This window comes from Coregonus lavaretus, assembly GCF_964263955.1.
Source record: "Coregonus lavaretus genome assembly, chromosome: 30".
NCBI lineage: Eukaryota > Metazoa > Chordata > Actinopteri > Salmoniformes > Salmonidae > Coregonus > Coregonus lavaretus.
Window position 1 is genome coordinate 8,607,986 of NC_140017.1, and position 18,515 is coordinate 8,626,500.

An 18,515-nucleotide genomic window follows, 5' to 3' on the forward strand; every position below is an offset into this window, starting at 1 on the left:
TATCCAAAACTTTGAACATCCACCGGAGCACCATTAAATCCATTATTTAAAAATTGAAAGAATATGGCACCACAACAAACCTGCCAAGAGAGGGCCGCCCACCAAAACTCACGGACCAGGCAAGGAGGGCATTGATCAGAGAGGCAACAAAGAGACCAAAGATAACCCTGAAGGAGCTGCAAAGCTCCACAGCGGAGATTGGAGTATCTGTCCATAGGACCACTTAAGCCGTACACTCCACAGAGCTGGGCTTTACTGAATAGTGGCCAAAATAAAAACCCATTGCTTAAAGAAAAAAATAAGCAAACACGTTTGGTGTTCGCCAAAAACCATGTGGGAGACTCTCCAAACATATGGAAGATGGTACTCTGGTCAGATGAGACAAAAATTGAGCTTTTTGGCCATCAAGGAAAAAGCTATGTCTGGTGCAAACCCAACACCTCTCATCACCCCGAGAACACCATCCCTACAGTGAAGCATGGTGATGGCAGCATCATGCTGTGGGGATGTGTTTCATCGTCAGGGACTGGGAAACTGGTCATAATCGAAGGAATCGAAGGGAAATTCTTGAGGGAAACAGTCTTCCAGAGATTTGAGACTGGGACGGAGGTTCACCTTCCAGCAGGACAATGACCCTAAGCCTATTGCTAAAGCAACACTTGAGTGGTTTAAGGGGAAACATTTAAATGTCTTGGAATGGCCTAGTCAAAGCACAAACTTCAATCCAATTGAGAGTCTGTGGTATGACTTAAAGATTGCTGTACACCAGCGGAACCCATCCAACTTGAAGGAGCTGAAGCAGTTTTGCCTTGAAGAATGGGCAAATATCCCAGTGGCTAGATGTGCCAAGCTTATAGAGACATACCCCAAGAGACTTGCAGCTGTAATTGCTGCAAAAGGTGGCTCTACAAAGTATTGACTTTGGGGGGGTGAATAGTTATGCACGCTCAAGTTTTCAGTTTTTTTTATCTTATTTCTTGTTTGTTTCACAATAACAAATATTTTGCATCTTCAAAGTGGTAGGCATGTTGTGTAATCAAATGATAAAACACCCCCCAAAAAATGTAATCCCAGGTTGTAAAGCAACAAAATAGGAAAAATGCCGAGGGGGGAGGGGGGGGTGTAAAAAAAAAAAAAAATATATATATATATATATATATATATATATATATATACGTATCCTTTAAAAAAATAAATATTTTCCTTTATTACTTTCCAACCCCACCACCCCTCCCCTAATTGGAGTAAACTAGTGAACAACAACGCTTAGGCCTCTACTTCCAGCTTATACATACTATATACATTTTATGGACAATTTTACAGTAGTTCTGTTTTGTTTGTTTTTACTCCTGAACTTCCTCTAACCTCAACCTCTCCGATCATTTTCATGATGTCCATCCGGTTTGCTTCTATATGCCATATCGTTCAAACTGTGCTCTTTCACAAAAGTTCTTAACCTATAACCTATATACTTATTATGGACACAGTATGTTTTACATTAGTTATATTGTTGTTATTAGTTGTTAATAGTCCCAACCTTCAGCTCCATTCAACACCTCCCATCTATCTCTTAACACCATCCATATTGGATTTCTATTTGCCATATATTTTTCAACTGTACTGTGATGTTTCACAAAAGTTCTGAACTCTTCTATTCTCATTGTTTCCACAGATTGTAAATTGAAAATAAACCTTTATGTTAAAAGTATTATTATATTATTGATCGATTGACTGTGTATTTTCAGATCACCCAGTGCTATCTGCAGGGTTAGCTCCAGGTAAATATTGCAATCCTTCAGCCATTCCTGGACCTGTGACCAAAACCTAGCTACAAATGGACAGTACCAAAACAAATGATCTAATGATTCTGTCTCTTCGCAGCAAAATCTGCAGAGCTGTGAAGATTGTATCCCCCATATAAATAATATTCTATTGGTAGAAAGAATTTTGTATAATAATTTTAATTGAAAAATTATACGTTTTGAATCCGGCGTCGTTTTGCGTATCAGTTCATAAACCATTTGCCATGGAATCGGTACGTCAAAAATCTCTTCCCAACTATATTGCAATATATATGGGACGGCTGTCAATCCTTTGGTCCTTAAATGAAACTGGTATACTTTTTAATTCATCACAATTTTCTTTAACCAATTATGGTCTTTAATGTAATGCCTGCTACATTTTTAGTGAATGTGCATTATACATGGTTCTGGTTAAATTTGTATCAAAAAGGGCATTTTTATAGACCTGAAAGCCAGATCAGTGGTTATTGCAAAAAAAAAAGCACGTATAACTATTTTGATTAAATTATTAGTGGGTCTTATGGTTGTGGAAGGCTATTCAGCCAAGGTATAATTTCACGAGCTCTGAATTCATTCGATTATTGCTGACTGTTTTAAATGCAGTGTATTTGACCTTTAATTGTACAACAAAGCTTATTTAGAGAAAACATTTTAAAAATCTACATATATATCGTGAATCGCCCATAAATTTGAAAACATGGAGATATGAGTTTTAGGCCATATCGCCCAGCCCTACTCTCTGCTTCTCTCTGTGTTAACCAAACAATGGTTTCTCTATCATTTCCATCGATGACACCTTCCTTTTCCTCTATCCCTCCCCCTCTCCCTCCTGCTATGCAACAGTCATTCCCTCCCCCTTTCCCTCCTGCTGTGCAACAGTCATTCTCTCCCTCCTGCTCTGCAACAGTCATTCTCTCCCCCTCTCCCTCCTGCTCTGCAACAGTCATTCCCTCCCCCTTTCCCTCCTGCTGTGCAACAGTCATTCTCTCCCTCCTGCTCTGCAACAGTCATTCTCTCCCCCTCTCCCTCCTACTGTGCAACAGTCATTCTCTCCCCCTCTCCCTCCTGCTGTGCAACAGTCATCATCTCCCCCTCGTCCTTCTCTACGCCTCTCTCTGCTTTTCTCTCCATGTTTAACCAAACATTAACTATATTTTTCTCTCTAGGACCCTTTTTATCTCCTGCTCTGAAACAAAGCAATTTTCTCCTTTATGTCTCCCCCCCCCCCCCCCCCCCCTTTTTATTATTTCCCCCTCTCCTTCCATCTCTCACTACATAAGAACACAGTGGCCTGCCCAAACACCAACTCTATCTCTCATGCCCCAGGCAGGGAGGAAAAGGAAATGACCTCACAGTGTGGTGTCTTGTGTGACAGGGCATCATGGCAGGGTAGAGCCCAATGAAATAGCTGCTGGACTTTGGTCTGGCAAAGGTCCCACAGTACTCAGCTAGTAAACAAACAAACTGCTAGCTGGGAGAAAAGCCACTGCAGAGAACTCCACTGTGAACCCTGCAAGGATTTGATGTATTACAGGCCTGTTTTATTAAGGAGTGTTAAAGCATTACAGAGCTTTTGTGTGTGTTATCCAGTGGTTTGACAGAGCATCCTAAGGGGATTTGGGCAGCAGATCTCTGGCTTGATGTTCCATGTTACGTGAGCAGAGCATCATATCATACTAATATATGCTGTGATCCAGGAAATGTGACAATGAAAAGAGCCCTGGTAATCCAGAGTGTGTGTAATCCCACTGAGATCTGACCATCCTGCCTGGATTGCTGCCCATGTGATGTGTGTGTACTGCAATGACATCGGAGTCAAGTGTGTGTGTGTGTGTGTGTGTTATGTCTCTCTCTTGCTCTCTGTGTGTGTGTGTGTCTGACGGTTAAGAGAATATCATGACAATAGTACAATGGTGACCTCCGGAATTTGTGAATACCTGACCTGTGCTGAGTTTTAGTGGTACATGTTTGTTTACTAGGAACAATTTGTGTGTGCTATATTTGGAAAAGTAGTCTGTGGTTTGTTTTAGTGTTTGCATGTGTACACTGCATTAGTGATAGAAACAGTGTTTGTGTACACTTCCTGTTGGTAAATGGAAGATGGATTCATTGCATTAGTGAAAGAGGCTAATGATTTCTGTTTTTGTTTATTTGTGCTTGTGTCACTTTATTAATGGTATTACAGTGCATTTGTATGTGTTGCACTGCATAAGTGTGGTATGTGTGTGTGTGTGTGTGTGGAGAGAATCCATGACCATTATGTTGAAGCAGATTACGATAGCACACAGGGAGTACATTCTCTGTTCTGGTTATGCAGAGCTGTCATCAGACACACACTCTGAATGTATAATCTCTCCCTTCTCTCCACACCCCTCCGTTCTTCCCTCCACCCATTCTCTATGGGAGAATCTCGCCTAGGCAGGAAGTGGTGTCCGTGTGAGAGTTCTCTTCCCCTATGCCCTCACTAATGGAAGGCAGGTCTCCTGAGAAAGACGGAAGAAGAAGAGAGAGAGCGAAAGAGGAGGGGATAAGATGAGGGAGAGGAGGAGGAGAGAGATGTATGGAGCGGATGAGAGAGTTCAAGTAAAAGGTGGAGAGAGATCGAGGGCAAGAGGGAGAGGGGGAAGGAAGCAGGGGGAGAAGATGGATGGATGTGAAGTAGTTTGGCTGTTAGCAGTGCATTAGAGCAGGCTGTGGGAGAGGGAGAGATGGGCCCAGAGAAGGCATCATTCTCAGTAAGGGGGTTTACCTCTGCTGCAGTGCTCTGTCATCATCACCATCACAGAGGTTATGATTATTTTATGAAATATGGTATTGACAATGACAACCCCCAGCCCCCGGATATATGAAAACAGCGTCAGCTCTTTCTCAGAAAACACTGCCAGAGTTTTCTCTTACATGTTTCCTTTATGCACAATCTAGTCAGTGTGCACTGAATAATTGTTTCCCTCTTAACAATCAGGCACAGCTCATAAAGATGTATGCCTTACATACATAGGCTTAGGCTAACATTGTCTTAGTTCTCATGGCAGTTGGTTCTCAGGGCTATGGGTTATTTGACAGGCCTGAGAAGACCCACTAGACTCAGGCTCAGAGTCAGGCTTTGTTGACAGTCTCTGGCTAAAGCCCTGTAATGAACCATTGGAATGCTTGGATCCTGTGGGCTTGGCCCTCTGGCTAGTTAAGGCCGTCTCTTCCTCCACTGCCCTCTGACACGCATGTTAGTAAACTTCACACCCTGGTGACCACTCTGCAGCACAGGTCCCTATCGTTCCTGTGCTTCTGATTATGAAGGAAGTGATGCGCCTCGCAAGGCATAGCCCCACCCTCAACCCTGAGGGGAGGAGAACAGCTCACATGACCCAGGTCTCTGACCTAGCGCACCCCTCCCCCACCCCCGGCTGACCCGCTCGCTCCTCCATGTATTTCTGGTGTCAGAGGTAGATAGAATGCAGGCCCTAACCTATCCCCTTCAACCAGGAGCTAGCAGTGGGTATGTGGCAGGACATGCGCACTAGACACACAGAGAGGCCTCAGGCTGCACTGGAACACTGTCTCTGGCTGGACAAACTGAAGCTGGATAGTATTTAGCTAGCACTGTACATTCTGTCCCTTACAGATAGCTTGGTAATCTATCGTGTCGTATGTACTCTTGCAGGTAAGCTTAAGGTAAAGCCTCAAGGCAATAGTTTGATTTATTTCATAGTTTCTGTTTACCCACTAACAGTTTCTGAAATTGTTTATGGTAATGGCAGTTATTGTCATTTAGCATGCTAATGTATCAGGGGCTATTTTCCTTTATCTCTGTGTGATTAACTGTCTCACAACAGTTTAGATAGTTCTAGTTGTTTACCTCACCTATCATTGGCCTGTCACTAGAGCAGCTCGGAAAACAGGAAAAATTGCATCACAACTGTTTTGTTTGGCATTCTTGTGGAGGTTGTTGCTGAACATTTTGCTGAAATACCGCTCTCAAGTATTGCGGCAGTAATCCTTTTGGCTATCAAGGAAGAGCTTGGAAACGTGCAGCTGGGACAAGTCAAGCAGATGTTAGCAGCACATCTCTGGGCACCTGCTGAACAGTTGGGATGGCTGGTCCTCAGTCCTGAGGGGAAACTATAGGAGAGGTCCCTTAATTTACACCAGTGACTCGCTCAATTCGTCATAAACCAACAGGCCAGGCTAACTTAGTCAATACACCTGACCCAAATGAGTGCATGATGATGTGTGATTACATGTTTAGTGCATGTGGGTCTAATCTGTGTGGTCACTGCAGCTGTCATGGTTATTTGTTAATGTAGCCTTTCCCATGGCACTCCAGCATGTTGCTACTGGTCATTTCTATGCAAAAGGATCAATGAGCACAAACATGTGAAGTTCATAGGAGCATGCCAAATTGGGTGTTAAATGAAAGCTAAGAGTCTTATCTTTTAGAAATTAAGTTTATATACATTTTCCATCCCAAAAATTAGGAATAAGCAAAGGCTTTGATTTCTGGTCAAACAGATGGAAAAAGGGTGTTAGAAAACATCTAGCAGAATAAAGCCCAAACAACTTTTTTACGCAAGTGAATGAGCTTGTACACGCTGGAATTAGAATGCACGGTGGTGAATGACAGAAAACAGATAGGCCGCGAGCGTCAATGCCGTCAAACGCGTAATGTGCTTCAAATTAGAAAGCAAGTCTAATTTTCTCTCGTCTTCGTGAAGCAATGCTGGTAAAGTTTGCGGATAAATTGCCAGAAAATAGACTGTTTGTGCATTGTTACGTCTGGAATTGTGACATGTATAGTTAAAAGTGTCTATTTAGGGTTGATACGTTTAGCTGCCAGTGCCAATAATACATATTTGAAAACAATAACTTTATGCCTACCTTTGTTGATTTCGAGCACAGACATATAGCCTAGGCAGGCTACAGCTGGGAAACGTGAGGAACTCCGTTCAAGAGAGAATGCTGTGTATGTAGAAAGAACGAGACTAGCTATTCTTTATAAACTGCTGGGGTGTATTAGCTACAACTCTCCTCACATTCTTGAGCCAACATAACAGGAGGCAGGTACGGTGGCTCCCGTAGGACATTTAAGGTGAGACAAAAGGAACACACACAAATAATTCACAAGGGCTACATAGCAAACATAACAAATACAACTGTTTATTATGGATTATCGTGACAATTAAGTTGGCATACGCTACGCAGTGTATGTGAATTGATGCTCTCTACTCTCGCGTGCAGATTTTGACTCCATTGATGGCGTCTTTTCTGTGTAATTTTGGCTTAAGTATTGAAAGTTATCAGAAATACATCAAAACACAATGTTGAAGAGCCCTGCCAACTAGTATCGACAGTTATATTTCATTTTGGATACATTTTTCTGCCTTCTGTAATTTTTAGAAATGATGTTACCAAAAACCCACATATCTTTAATATATTTTCAAATTTCTCTCCCTCATGAGGGAGAACTGACAAGTAAAGGTAGACCTATCAATTAGTTAGTGTTTTTACTGATATACATTTTGTTTATGAATTAACCAAGTCGGTAACGGAATTATCAGAAAAAGCTGAAACTGAATTTCTGCAATTTAATTGGCTACAATGGGAAATTATAGTAGTCACAAACCACAGTTGAGTTCACAAGTTAGTACTTTACTGTAGAGTTCAGTACAGTAAAGAAAATCAGAGTATAGTACAGTACTGTAGAGTACAGTACACAGTAGAGCACATTAGAGTTGAGTACACTAATGTCCTGCACTGAACTATACTCTACTTTACTGTACTGAAATACTCTACTGAACTGTACTGAACTCTACTCTGCTGTGCTGTACTGAACTCTGCTGTGCTGTACTGAACTCTACTCTGCTGTACTGTACTGAACTCTACTCTACTCTGCTGTACTGAACTCTACTCTGCTGTGCTGAACTCTGCTGTGCTGAACTCTACTCTGCTGTACTGTACTAAACTCTACTCTGCTGTACTGTACTGAACTCTACTCTGCTGTACTGAACTCTACTCTGCTGTACGGAACTCTACTCTGCTGTACGGAACTCTACTCTGCTGTACGGAACTCTACTCTGCTGTACTGCAGGGCTCAACATTAACGCTTGGCCGGGGCAAAGTAAAAACAAATGTTGGACAAGCAGATTATAGATTTAAGTTGTCCGAATGGACAAGGGAAAACAATCACGCAAAAATCACAATATCAAACAATTGGGCTACTCTGATCAGAATTGGATCAAAGTGTCCTCCGGATGCGATGTTTTGCTCACTGTCCACCCAATCTCTGCAGAGTGCATCGGAGTATAATTATTGTAGGCCTGAATTGACAGGCACAAGTGGTCTTTCAATCATGCAGTCGCGAGGTGCATTTTTTAGATCAAAGTGAGCATAGCCACGTTTGCACATTTGTTGATAATTATTGATGATTAGTTATTTGCCCAGCTATAGCACATTTTTGGTCAGTAATGAAAATCCTGGAAAAGGTCATGGTGTGTACATCACCTGCGTCTGTGCCAGTGGGCTGTTGCCAGAGGAAAGCGAGAGAGAGAAAGAGACATTTGCGCAACAGGTAAAATGATATACAACAGACTAACTACTGTAGATAACCAGCCAATTCAAAACATATTGTGTATATCTCGCTAGTTAACTATTTAGCCATTAGCATGCATTATTCCACCGGCACTCGTGTATAACCGCAAATGGCCAACACGCAGTTGTTATGGGTGCACAGTTGATGAAAACAATGTTGCATACTCCGGTTGTAAAACCTTTACTCCGGTTGTAAAAAAGTCTCAAGCGCTCAAAATTGGCTAGGATTCTCCTTTATTCAGTACTGGCCATGTAATTATGACAAAGTTAAAAAATAGTGTTAGAATAGCCTAATTGACAAAGTAACTCCTATGCTGTCAAGATCTCCCCTGAACACTGAATATTTTAACCTTACAAATAGATAAACATCTTAGTTAGCTACCTCGCACACCTTAGCCATTTGATCCCTGGTTCATTGAATGAGGGAAATATGTAATTGTAATGTTGCAGGGTGGCCAACCCTCCTCCTGGACAGTCCAGGAGAGCTACTGGGTGTGCAGGCTTTTGCTCCAGCCCTGCTCGAACACACCACATTGTAAAATAAATCAGCTGCTCAACAGGACCTTGATAAGCTGACTCTGGTGTGTTTTGAGCAGAGTTTGATAAAAAGCCCTGCACACCCAGTAGCTTTCCAGATGGAGGGTTTACAGACCACATGTGTTTTACATAGTAGCCTATCAGTGCAGTATTTTACTTTGTGGGGGTTAAGTGCCTTGCTCAGGACATATACTACATGGGATCAGAGACCAGTAGCCTTCCATTTCAATACCAGTGATAGTAATGCAGGTTATTTTTTTTTAAAAAGTGGTTTCTTGCATCATACAACACAATTTTCAGTCACCTTTTTGGCCCATGGTGTTACAGACCTGTTTTTGTTTTGGGGGGTTACAAGTGACCTGAGTTTTCGGACAAGTAAAAAGACAAGTGGCTAAAAAGGTTAATGTAAAGGTCTGTACTGTACTCTACTTAGCTCTAGTGTGCTGTACTTGGATGTCCAAACTTGTGAAATATAGACGTCTATGATTGGTTCAGATTTGGTCCGGTTCGGGGGCAGAGCTCATTAAAATAATAGCCAGTGTGTAGAATAAAACCCAAATATCAAAAGGAGGATATTGCATATTTATACCTTTGTGTAGGATACATCACCTGAAGAGAATGACATTCATATCCATAATTATGCATTTCTGTGTATTACAGATCAGGGACCCATGATGAAATTCCGTTACCGGGTGTAAATCCACTTCACTTACTGTAGTTCAATAACCAAAAACTGATTTTTTCAAAGTCAATGTGTCATGTCATAGCTTACACCTCATTCTTTCTGCAGACATCTTTGAATCTTAATTGGAAACAGATATTTAACAGAGTTTTCGGAAAACGTGGACACAAAAAACAGGGGAAGATTTTACCAAAGTTCTGTTACCAAACTTTGCATCTGCACAGTTCTTTCAGTAAATGTGTTTTTGTAAAATGTTCAGTGTCAATTGTTAAAAGTAGTCTTTCAGCATACAGTTGTATGGTTTGTTCAATGGTTTTTGTATGGCATACATTTTAAGTGAAAAATCTGAGTCTCAGCGCAATTCCGTTACCGTAGAATCGCCCTACTATAAAACATGCCATAGCAACCACTTTCAGATCCCTGTTTTATATTTAGCGTAGCCTACCTTATTTTTTCTATATGCCAAGATTTGCATCAAGGTGTTATGTGCCACCTGTTTACCACACACGGTGGAACAGGTCAGCCCAGGAATTGTCATCAGTGTGGATTATACTATTATCAGTGGTAACATAACATGGGGGACTGATGTATACTGTACATCTAATGGAATGACTGTTGTCTGTCTAATGGGTTCTGATGCCTCTGATCTGAACCAGGTCAGTGAGTAAATAGACAGGCAGGGATGATGAAAGCAGGGCAGCCTTGTTGTCCTTTAGCCTATCATTAGGCTCAGCTCAAAGCGGTCACAGGCATGTTTAATATGTAACTAATTGAGAAGATGCTCCCTAGTCTGGACAGGAGCTGGTCAGTGTTGAGGTAAAGGTCCAGTTAACCCTGCTGATGATGATGATAGCATTATACTACAGGTTGGATAAAAAATAGAATGGTTATGGCTCTTTATTCCACATGGAATGCATTTGTCTATGCTCTCAATTTCTATGCCCTGTCAGTATTGTCTTCCATTATATCAACTGAGCACGGCCCTGCAGTGGGCATGGCTAAAAGCCAATTTATGCTTGATCTGAAAATGTGGCCGGAGGCTCCGTATGGAGGGTATGACGCAATTGTGGAGCCTCCGGAGGCATGCAGAGGCCAAATTGAGCTCCGTACCACATCGCCGTGCGCCTCCCAAATTTTGCAACAATTCGGAGGGCTCCGTATAGCATTGACATGATTGGTTGACGGTAGGTGAGGGCGGGAGGTCCTTTATAAACCCAAACTCACTTCCTTGACAACTTTCTTCACAACAGCTGTGCTCAACAGCTCTGCGCTGCTCCGCGAAGCACAAGAAGTATGAATGCCATGACTTCTGCAGAGGCCATATCACCGTAAATACTGCACGGCCAATGCAGACATCGGATTGACCATGCAGCGCCGTTAAGGGGACTGAGGAGACTGAGGCAATGCCCAGCCCTGCATTTACAGGAAGCACAGTCCACTGGCTGCTTGCCTACGGAGCAGCAAGCGGAACTGCCCCTTCCTACCTTCAGGCTATGCTCAAACCCTACACCCCAACCCGAGCACTCTGTTCTGCCACCTCTGGTCTCTTGGTCATTCAAGCCCTACAGGGGTCAGCTCCCCCTCAGCCCAGTGAAAGCTATTCTCTGTCCTGGCACCCCAATGGTGGAAAGAGCTCCCCCCTTATGCTAGGACAGCAGAGTCCCTGCCCATCTTCCGAAAACGTCTGAAACCCCACCCTTCAAAGAATATCTCAAGTAAGACATCGGTCTTATTCCCCGCCCCATCAAAAATATAAATACAATTCAATTCACTTGTCCTACTAGCACTGACTTTGCTGATAACTTCTTTATTGGGTAAAAATGTACTTACTACGACTGTGATATGTGGTTGTCTCACCAAGCTATCTTAAATATGTAATCCGCAGTAGGGGGAAACGGTTCCACTGGCCGCCCCACCACCATTGTTATAGTTGCCGAGCTGAGGAGTGTTGTGCTGCATGGTCCAAAAAACATTGTAGTACATATTGTGCTCTTCTATCTCGCGTTCAATGATGTCTGAGGGGGAAAAACTGTGTTTGTTGTTTTCAGTAACTTCTTTGTTGCAATATCACAAACGGACGTGGTTGTTTCACCATTAAGGATTCCAGCGTTAAGATGAATGCACTACTACTGTAAGTCGCTCTGGATAAGAGTGTCTGCAAAATGACTAAAATGCTCTCTTCTAGTGCCCTCTGTGTTTGTTCTATGTGAAGGGCTCATTGATCTCCGGCTAATCACTGCTGGCCAGCCCAGAGCCCTGCAGCAGGATGTAGTGCCATGAATTAACCATGGGTGCCCAGGTCTTATCACCAACCAGCCCGTTATCGACCTGCAGCCCAGGCTCAGGCTCAGGCTCCATACTCAGCCTCCCTTCGTTACAGAGACTGGGTGTACTGGATCTCTCAGCCAGCCTCCTTTTTGATGCATTTTTCATGCATGTTTTACTCTGCAAATATCAAAACACAAGACATTCCTTTTGATAATGATCTCTTTTGTGCTGCCGCTTGGTTATGCACCCAATGTAGTAGGCTTGCACCGCAGTAGTGTTACAGTAAACAGAGTCTGGGTAGATAGAACTTGCTTTCCACAGTAATTTCTTATCCCTTATATTATTGTCCCCTTTCTACTATTAAACCTACAACCGTCCTACCTGTGGTCGTGGTGTATATATTATCTACAGTGTCTGGATTCTCTCTCTTTCTCAGACAGTGATAGACTTTGAACTCTTCTCTTTGTCTCTGCAGACAGTTCTTTCTTCACACTGCCTCTCTATGACTTTCTCAATTCAGTGGGTATTAAGTGTTCTCCAAACCCTGCCTCAAAAGCCCCATTCATTCATCATTAACAGTGGTTTTAATGTGTTTACTAAATACGTAGATGAATTACTGTGAGTTGTTTTACTGTACACAGCTGTGTTTAGTGCTTTGGGGCTTTGTCTGGTGGTGTTCTTGTTCCCTGTGAGCCTGACTGCTTAGAAAGGGCCTGCCTATCAAAACGATATGAATGTTATCTCCCTCATTCAGTTCTACCCATAGGAGCTCTTTATGATTTGTAGGCCTGTGTTCTGCCAATAGGATCTGTTGTGTAGTGGTGAATGTGCTTACTCTGAGAACATTGTGAGGGGCATGGAAAGAAACATCTGCAAGTGATATCTCCAGACAGTATGATACCAAATTGAACAGCTATTACATCTAGGTAAATGTGACGAGACATGCAATTTGAGATCATAATTAGTGATGCTACATCAGCCGTTCCAATCTGTCTGTGGAGTCTTTTTTCAGGACCAGAGGAAAATGTAGTCTTTTTTTTTTTATGGAGAGGAAAGCAGCCAACATTCTATGCAGCCTTTTAAAAGGCAGTTGGGCTTCCCTAGTTGCCCAATTAGTATTTATCTATCCTGTCTCTATGTATGTGGGTTTGTGAGAACTATATCATATATCTAGTAGAACTGCTGCTGGCTTAGAGACAACACTGCTAGATGTGAGATGATAATTATGTATCCACACCTAAGATCCTGTTCTGCTATTTGAAATGTACAAAGCAGGGAAGCATATAGCAAACAAGCTTTAAGGAAACTACTTTTAGTATGGTGGGTAGTAGAATGTCAAAAATAGGTTAAATGTGAAGGAATGTGTCAGTTAATAGTTACTGTACTGCAGTTGTCTTAAGTAATTTGTAGCAGTCCAACAGCTTTGCTTCTGACCTCAATCTCTTCCGGAAACATCCAGCGGTGACATGGGATCACAGATTAAACATTATTAACATCACACAGCAACAATGTGGTAATTTAAATAAAACATAGAACACCCTCCAAATAATGAATTGAATAATGACATTGAATCTTTCCCACAGTCTTTTATATTATTTATATATTTGTTCTCTTTCTCTCCTTCTCTTGTAGGGTCAGACCCAAGGCCAGTAAGAATATTTGCATGGAAAGACCACCCGGCAGCCTCCTTCCTAGAGCTTGTGGGCATGACAGGATGAGTGTCTGCGTTCGATGATGATGGCAAAAAAACAAGATGCAAAGGCGCCCACCTACAACCTGGTCGTGGTGGGCCTGTCCGGCACAGAGAAAGAGAAGGGGCAGTGTGGTGTGGGCAAGTCCTGCCTGTGCAACCGCTTTGTCCGTCCCAGCGCAGACGACTTTTACCTTGACCACACCTCCGTGCTAAGCACCAGTGACTTCGGGGGACGTGTGGTGAATAATGACCACTTCCTGTTCTGGGGGGAAACGGGGCGGGTGCTGGAGGAGGGGCCAGAGTGCAGAATGCACGTGGTGGAGCAGACAGAGTTTATTGATGACCAGACGTTCCAGCCGCACCGTTCCACAGCCCTCCAGCCCTACATCAAGAGGGCAGCCTCCAACAAGCTGGCCTCTGCAGAGAAGCTGATGTACTTCTGCACGGACCAGCTTGGGCTGGAGCAGGACTTTGAGCAGAAGCAGATGCCCGAGGGGAAGCTGATGGTGGATGGCTTCCTCCTCTGTGTGGACGTCAGCAGGGGCATGAACCGCAACTTTGACGACCAGATGAAGTTCATCACTAATCTCTACAATCAGCTAGCCAAGAACAAGAAGCCAGTGGTTCTGGTGCTCACCAAGTGTGACGAGGGGGTGGAGCGCTACATCAAGGACTCTCACACCTTCGCCCTGGCCAAGAAGAACCTCCAGGTGGTGGAGACATCCGCACGCTCCAATGTCAACGTAGACCTGGCCTTCCTCACCCTGGTGCAGCTAATAGACAAGGGCCGGGGCAAACCCAAGATCATCCCCTACTTTGAGGCCCTGAAGCAGCAGAGCCAGCAGATTGCCTCGGCTAAAGACCGCTATGAATGGCTGGTCAGCCGCATCGTGAAGAACCACAATGAGACGTGGCCCAACATCAACCGGCGCATGCAGACCTCCTCAGAGTACAAGGAGTATGTCTTCCTGGAGGGCACGGCCAAAGCCAAGAAACTCTTCCAGCAGCACGTCCACAGGCTCAAACAGGAACACATTGAGCGAAGGCGGAAGGTCTATCTTAGCACCCTGCCTCAGGCACTGGGTTCCCTAGTCCCTGAGCTGGACGAGATCGACCACCTGAGCTGGTCCGGGGTCCAGAAGGTTCTGGAGACCAAGCGGGACTTCTCCCATTGGTTTGTTGTGTTGGACGACACCCCCTGGGAGACCACGCCACACATAGACAAGATGGATGATGAGAGGATTCCCCAGGATCTCCTGGAGACCCCTGTGGCCGAGACGATTTACGAGAGCCACCTGGAGCACCTGAGAAACGAGCGCAAACGGGCAGAGATGAGGTGGGAGTTCAAGGAGCAGCTCAGTGCCTCTCCCTTCATCACAGCAGGCAAACCCTGGGAGGAGGCACGCAGCTTCATCATGAATGAAGACTTCTATCAGTGGCTCGAAGAACAAGAGTACCTAGACATCTACAACAGGCACCAGAAGGAGATCATCGACCGAGCAAAGGAGGACTTCCAGGAGCTGCTGCTGGAGTACTCAGAGCTCTTCTATGAGCTGGAGGTAGACGCCAAGCCCAGTAAGGAGAAGATGGGGGCCATCCAGGAGGTGTTGGGGGAGGAGCAGAGGTTCAAGGCCCTGCAGAAGTTGCAGGCAGAGAGGGATGCTCTGGTGCTCAAGCATATCCACTTTGTCTACCACCCCACCAAGGAGACCTGCCCAAATAGCCCCCACTGTGTGGACTGTAAGATTGAACAGGTTCTAGCCTCCAAGTTCCCCACTCGATACTCCTTCTTCGATAGCCATAAACCGGGCGACGGGAACGCAGATCGGATAAACCTGGTCATTCTGGGTAAAGATGGCCTGGGTAGAGAACTGGCCAATGAGATCAGGGCTTTGTGCACCAATGACGACCGGTACGTGCTGGATGGGAAAATGTATGAATTGTCCCTCCGGCCCATAGAGGGTAACGTGCGTTTGCCGGTCAATTCCTTCCATACGCCTACCTTCACCCCCCATGGCGTCCTGTGTCTCTACAACTCTATGGAGTCACTATCCTACATTGTGGAGAGCATTGAGAAGCTTAGAGAGTCAACGCTAGGCCGAAGGGAAAACAGTCTATTTCAGCTGCCCATGAACCTTCTCCTAGTCACCAAACGGGGGGTAGGGTCCGTCAGGGACATTGGGGGGGAGACGGCTCACACACTTATCCTCCAGGGGCAGCAGGTGGCTGGGAAGCTACAATGTGGTTACCTAGACCCCGCCTCCCCTGGGGTGGGCTATGGACGCAATGTGAACGAAAAGCAGATCAACCAGGTGTTAAAAGGTCTTTTAGAATGCCGTAGGCCCCCTGGGAGCATAGGCAGCAGCTCCCCTCCTTTACCCCCTTCCTTCAGAGACTCTCACTCCCAGCCCATACCCGAGACAGACCTGCGGATAGTCATGTGCCTGATGTGTGGGGACGATTATGACGTGGAGCAGCTCCTCTCTCCTCTCCTGCTGCCCCAGCACTGTCGGCCGGCCTCCAGCCTGAGCAGTGGCACGTCTGTGCTCCTAGAGCTCACGGTGGGGGCCCAGAGGCACACCATCGACCTCTCCCTGCTCTCCTTCCACTCCTCATTTGCCCTACGGAAGAGCCGGCTGGTGCACGGCTACATTGCAGTGTATTCGGCCAGGCGCAAGGCGTCCATGGAGACCCTGTGTGCGTTCCTGTGTGAGGTGCAGGACATCATCCCCGTGCAGCTGCTGGCGGTGGGGGAGAGCCAGGCTGAGCTGTCGGACTCTGAGGCGGCCAGGGAGCAGGTGAGCCAGGGGGAGGAGCTGGCCCGGGAGATCGAGGCCAGGTTTAATACAGTAGTGTGTGGGCCTGGAGGGGTGGTGGGAGGCCTTCACAGGGTAGACCTCTTCCAGCCCTTCCTGAAGGAGGTTGTGGAGAAACGCACCATAGTGGAGGCCACACACATGTACGATAATGTAGCAGAGGCCTGCACCACTGAGAGCATGAGCCCGGCCCGCTGCAATTCCCCCAGCCCCATCAACACCCTGCTAGACTCTGAGGAGGACGTGGAGCCCTCACCCCCCTACCCTGATGGTACCCTCACCTCCCACCTGGGGGGCTTCAAGCTCCCTGACCTGGAGTCCAGCGACGCCTTCTCAGTCATCTCTGAGATCAGCACCTTCGAGAGCAAGCTCAACAACAAGGTGCCCCCCCAGGTGCGGCCCAAGCCCACCGTACGGAAAGTCAACCTGGGGCCCTACATGGACCAGCAAGGGACCAACCGCCGCTCCTTACCCCCTGCTGTCACCTGGGCGCCGGGCAGCGACGGTGGCTACGACCCCTCGGACTACGCAGAGCCCATGGATGCCGTGACCAAACAGCGGCCCACGGAGGAAGAGAGCATCTACTCGGTGCCCCACGACAGCACGCAGGGCAAGATAATCACCATCCGCAACGCCAACAAGCATTCTAACGGCGGGGGCAATGGCTCAGATAGCGAGGCTGACAGCAGCTCCCTGGAGCGGAGGCGGAAGATGTCTGCTCTGGGGGTGAAGCCACGGCTGTACCGCGACCGCTCTAAACGCCTGGGCAAGTTCAGCAGCTTCCGCACTAGCTTCTCTATCGGCAGTGATGACGAGCTGGGGCCGCCCAAAGCAGCAGAGGAGCTGGGCGGGGCGCACAAGGGGGACAACTCCATTAACGAGGAGGGCGAGGACCCCAAGAGAAGGAACATCCTCAGGAGCCTGCGCAGAAACACCAAGGTATGTGCCCCAGGGTGGGTGGGTGGGTGTCTGTGTGTGTATCGTTCATCAATAACATCACATCAGATTGCATACTTTCAGTTTTTATTCTTTATACCAGTCACATACTGTATATAGAGCATCCCGAGAAAGAGAAAAACAGCTGTGATTCATTGAGATTTCACCCTAGGAATGACTTCATATACAATCTCTATTAAGCTATTATAGACTACTTAATGAGTTTCATCTGTTTAATAGGGTTTTGTCTTCACTTACCACCTTTATCAAAATGACTTAGCAACAGTGTTCCTATTGCACTGTTCAGTGTTTATTGGTGTGTGTATTTCCTCACCTGTGTTAGTGTATGAGCTGTACTCAGGGGATTTCTGTGTCATGTCTCTGCTCACTAGAGCCCATCTCATTGGAGTCTGACATGCTATGGAGGGTCTAGGTCTAGGTTACCTTCCAGGCTCTTTAAATCAGCCCTGCCTTCTCTCACTCTGTGGGCCTACTTTTCTCCTGCTCTGCGGGAGTCCTCCAAACTAGCCCAATCATGGGCGGAAGCAGAGAAACTTCAGCTATTGAACTCACCCAGCTCAGGAGAAACTGTTTTAATGAATAGGGAGCTCAGTATACGCTCAGGCTATGGCTAGTTGTGTATGTGTGTGTGTTTCCGTGTATGTGCGTGTGTTGTCAGTATTTATGTGTGTGCGTGCTGTCATTATTCCACAAACTGACAAAATTCTCAAACTTTAACCCCTGCTGACATAGCTCATTAGAACACCATTAAAACTGAAGTTACATTTTTGCGAGTTTAGTTTCAGACATTTCTTTCACTGGTCACCTGAATGAGGGCATTAACGAGAATAAAAAGGGAGATAATTATTTTACTGCCCCCTCTCCCCCCTCCACACGGTCTCTCTGTACAGCAGTTATGTTTTATCCTGGATTAAAGCATCCCTAGCTCTAACCCACTCACTCATCACAAATTACAAACCTGTTACTGCCCCAGCCCTAGCTGCAGTCCCATAGGCTGGCTTGTTTTTTTTTTTAACTATTCGGTAAGTAGGTCTGTGCAGAGTAGACCCAACGGGTTTATGACATGCTCTGTTCAGAGGTGGGCTATGTCTCTAATCCGGAGAGTTCCCCGCTGCATCAGTGCATGAAGTCAGACCCGCCCTAAGAGCACGATAGGCTGCAGTCTCACTGAATAAAGT

At 45.6% G+C, this 18,515-nt stretch overlaps 1 protein-coding gene across 1 annotated transcript in view; it reads left to right on the plus strand.

The window, feature by feature from the left end:
• LOC311105863 (rho GTPase-activating protein 35-like) overlaps nucleotides 1-18,515 on the plus strand; it is an 84,098-nt gene that overhangs the window by 41,806 nt on the left and 23,777 nt on the right. Inside the window, 1 exon segment of the mRNA XM_084148081.1 lies at nucleotides 13,504-17,319. Coding sequence (XP_084004207.1) covers nucleotides 13,603-17,319 — 3,717 coding nt within the window. The 5' untranslated portion in view covers nucleotides 13,504-13,602.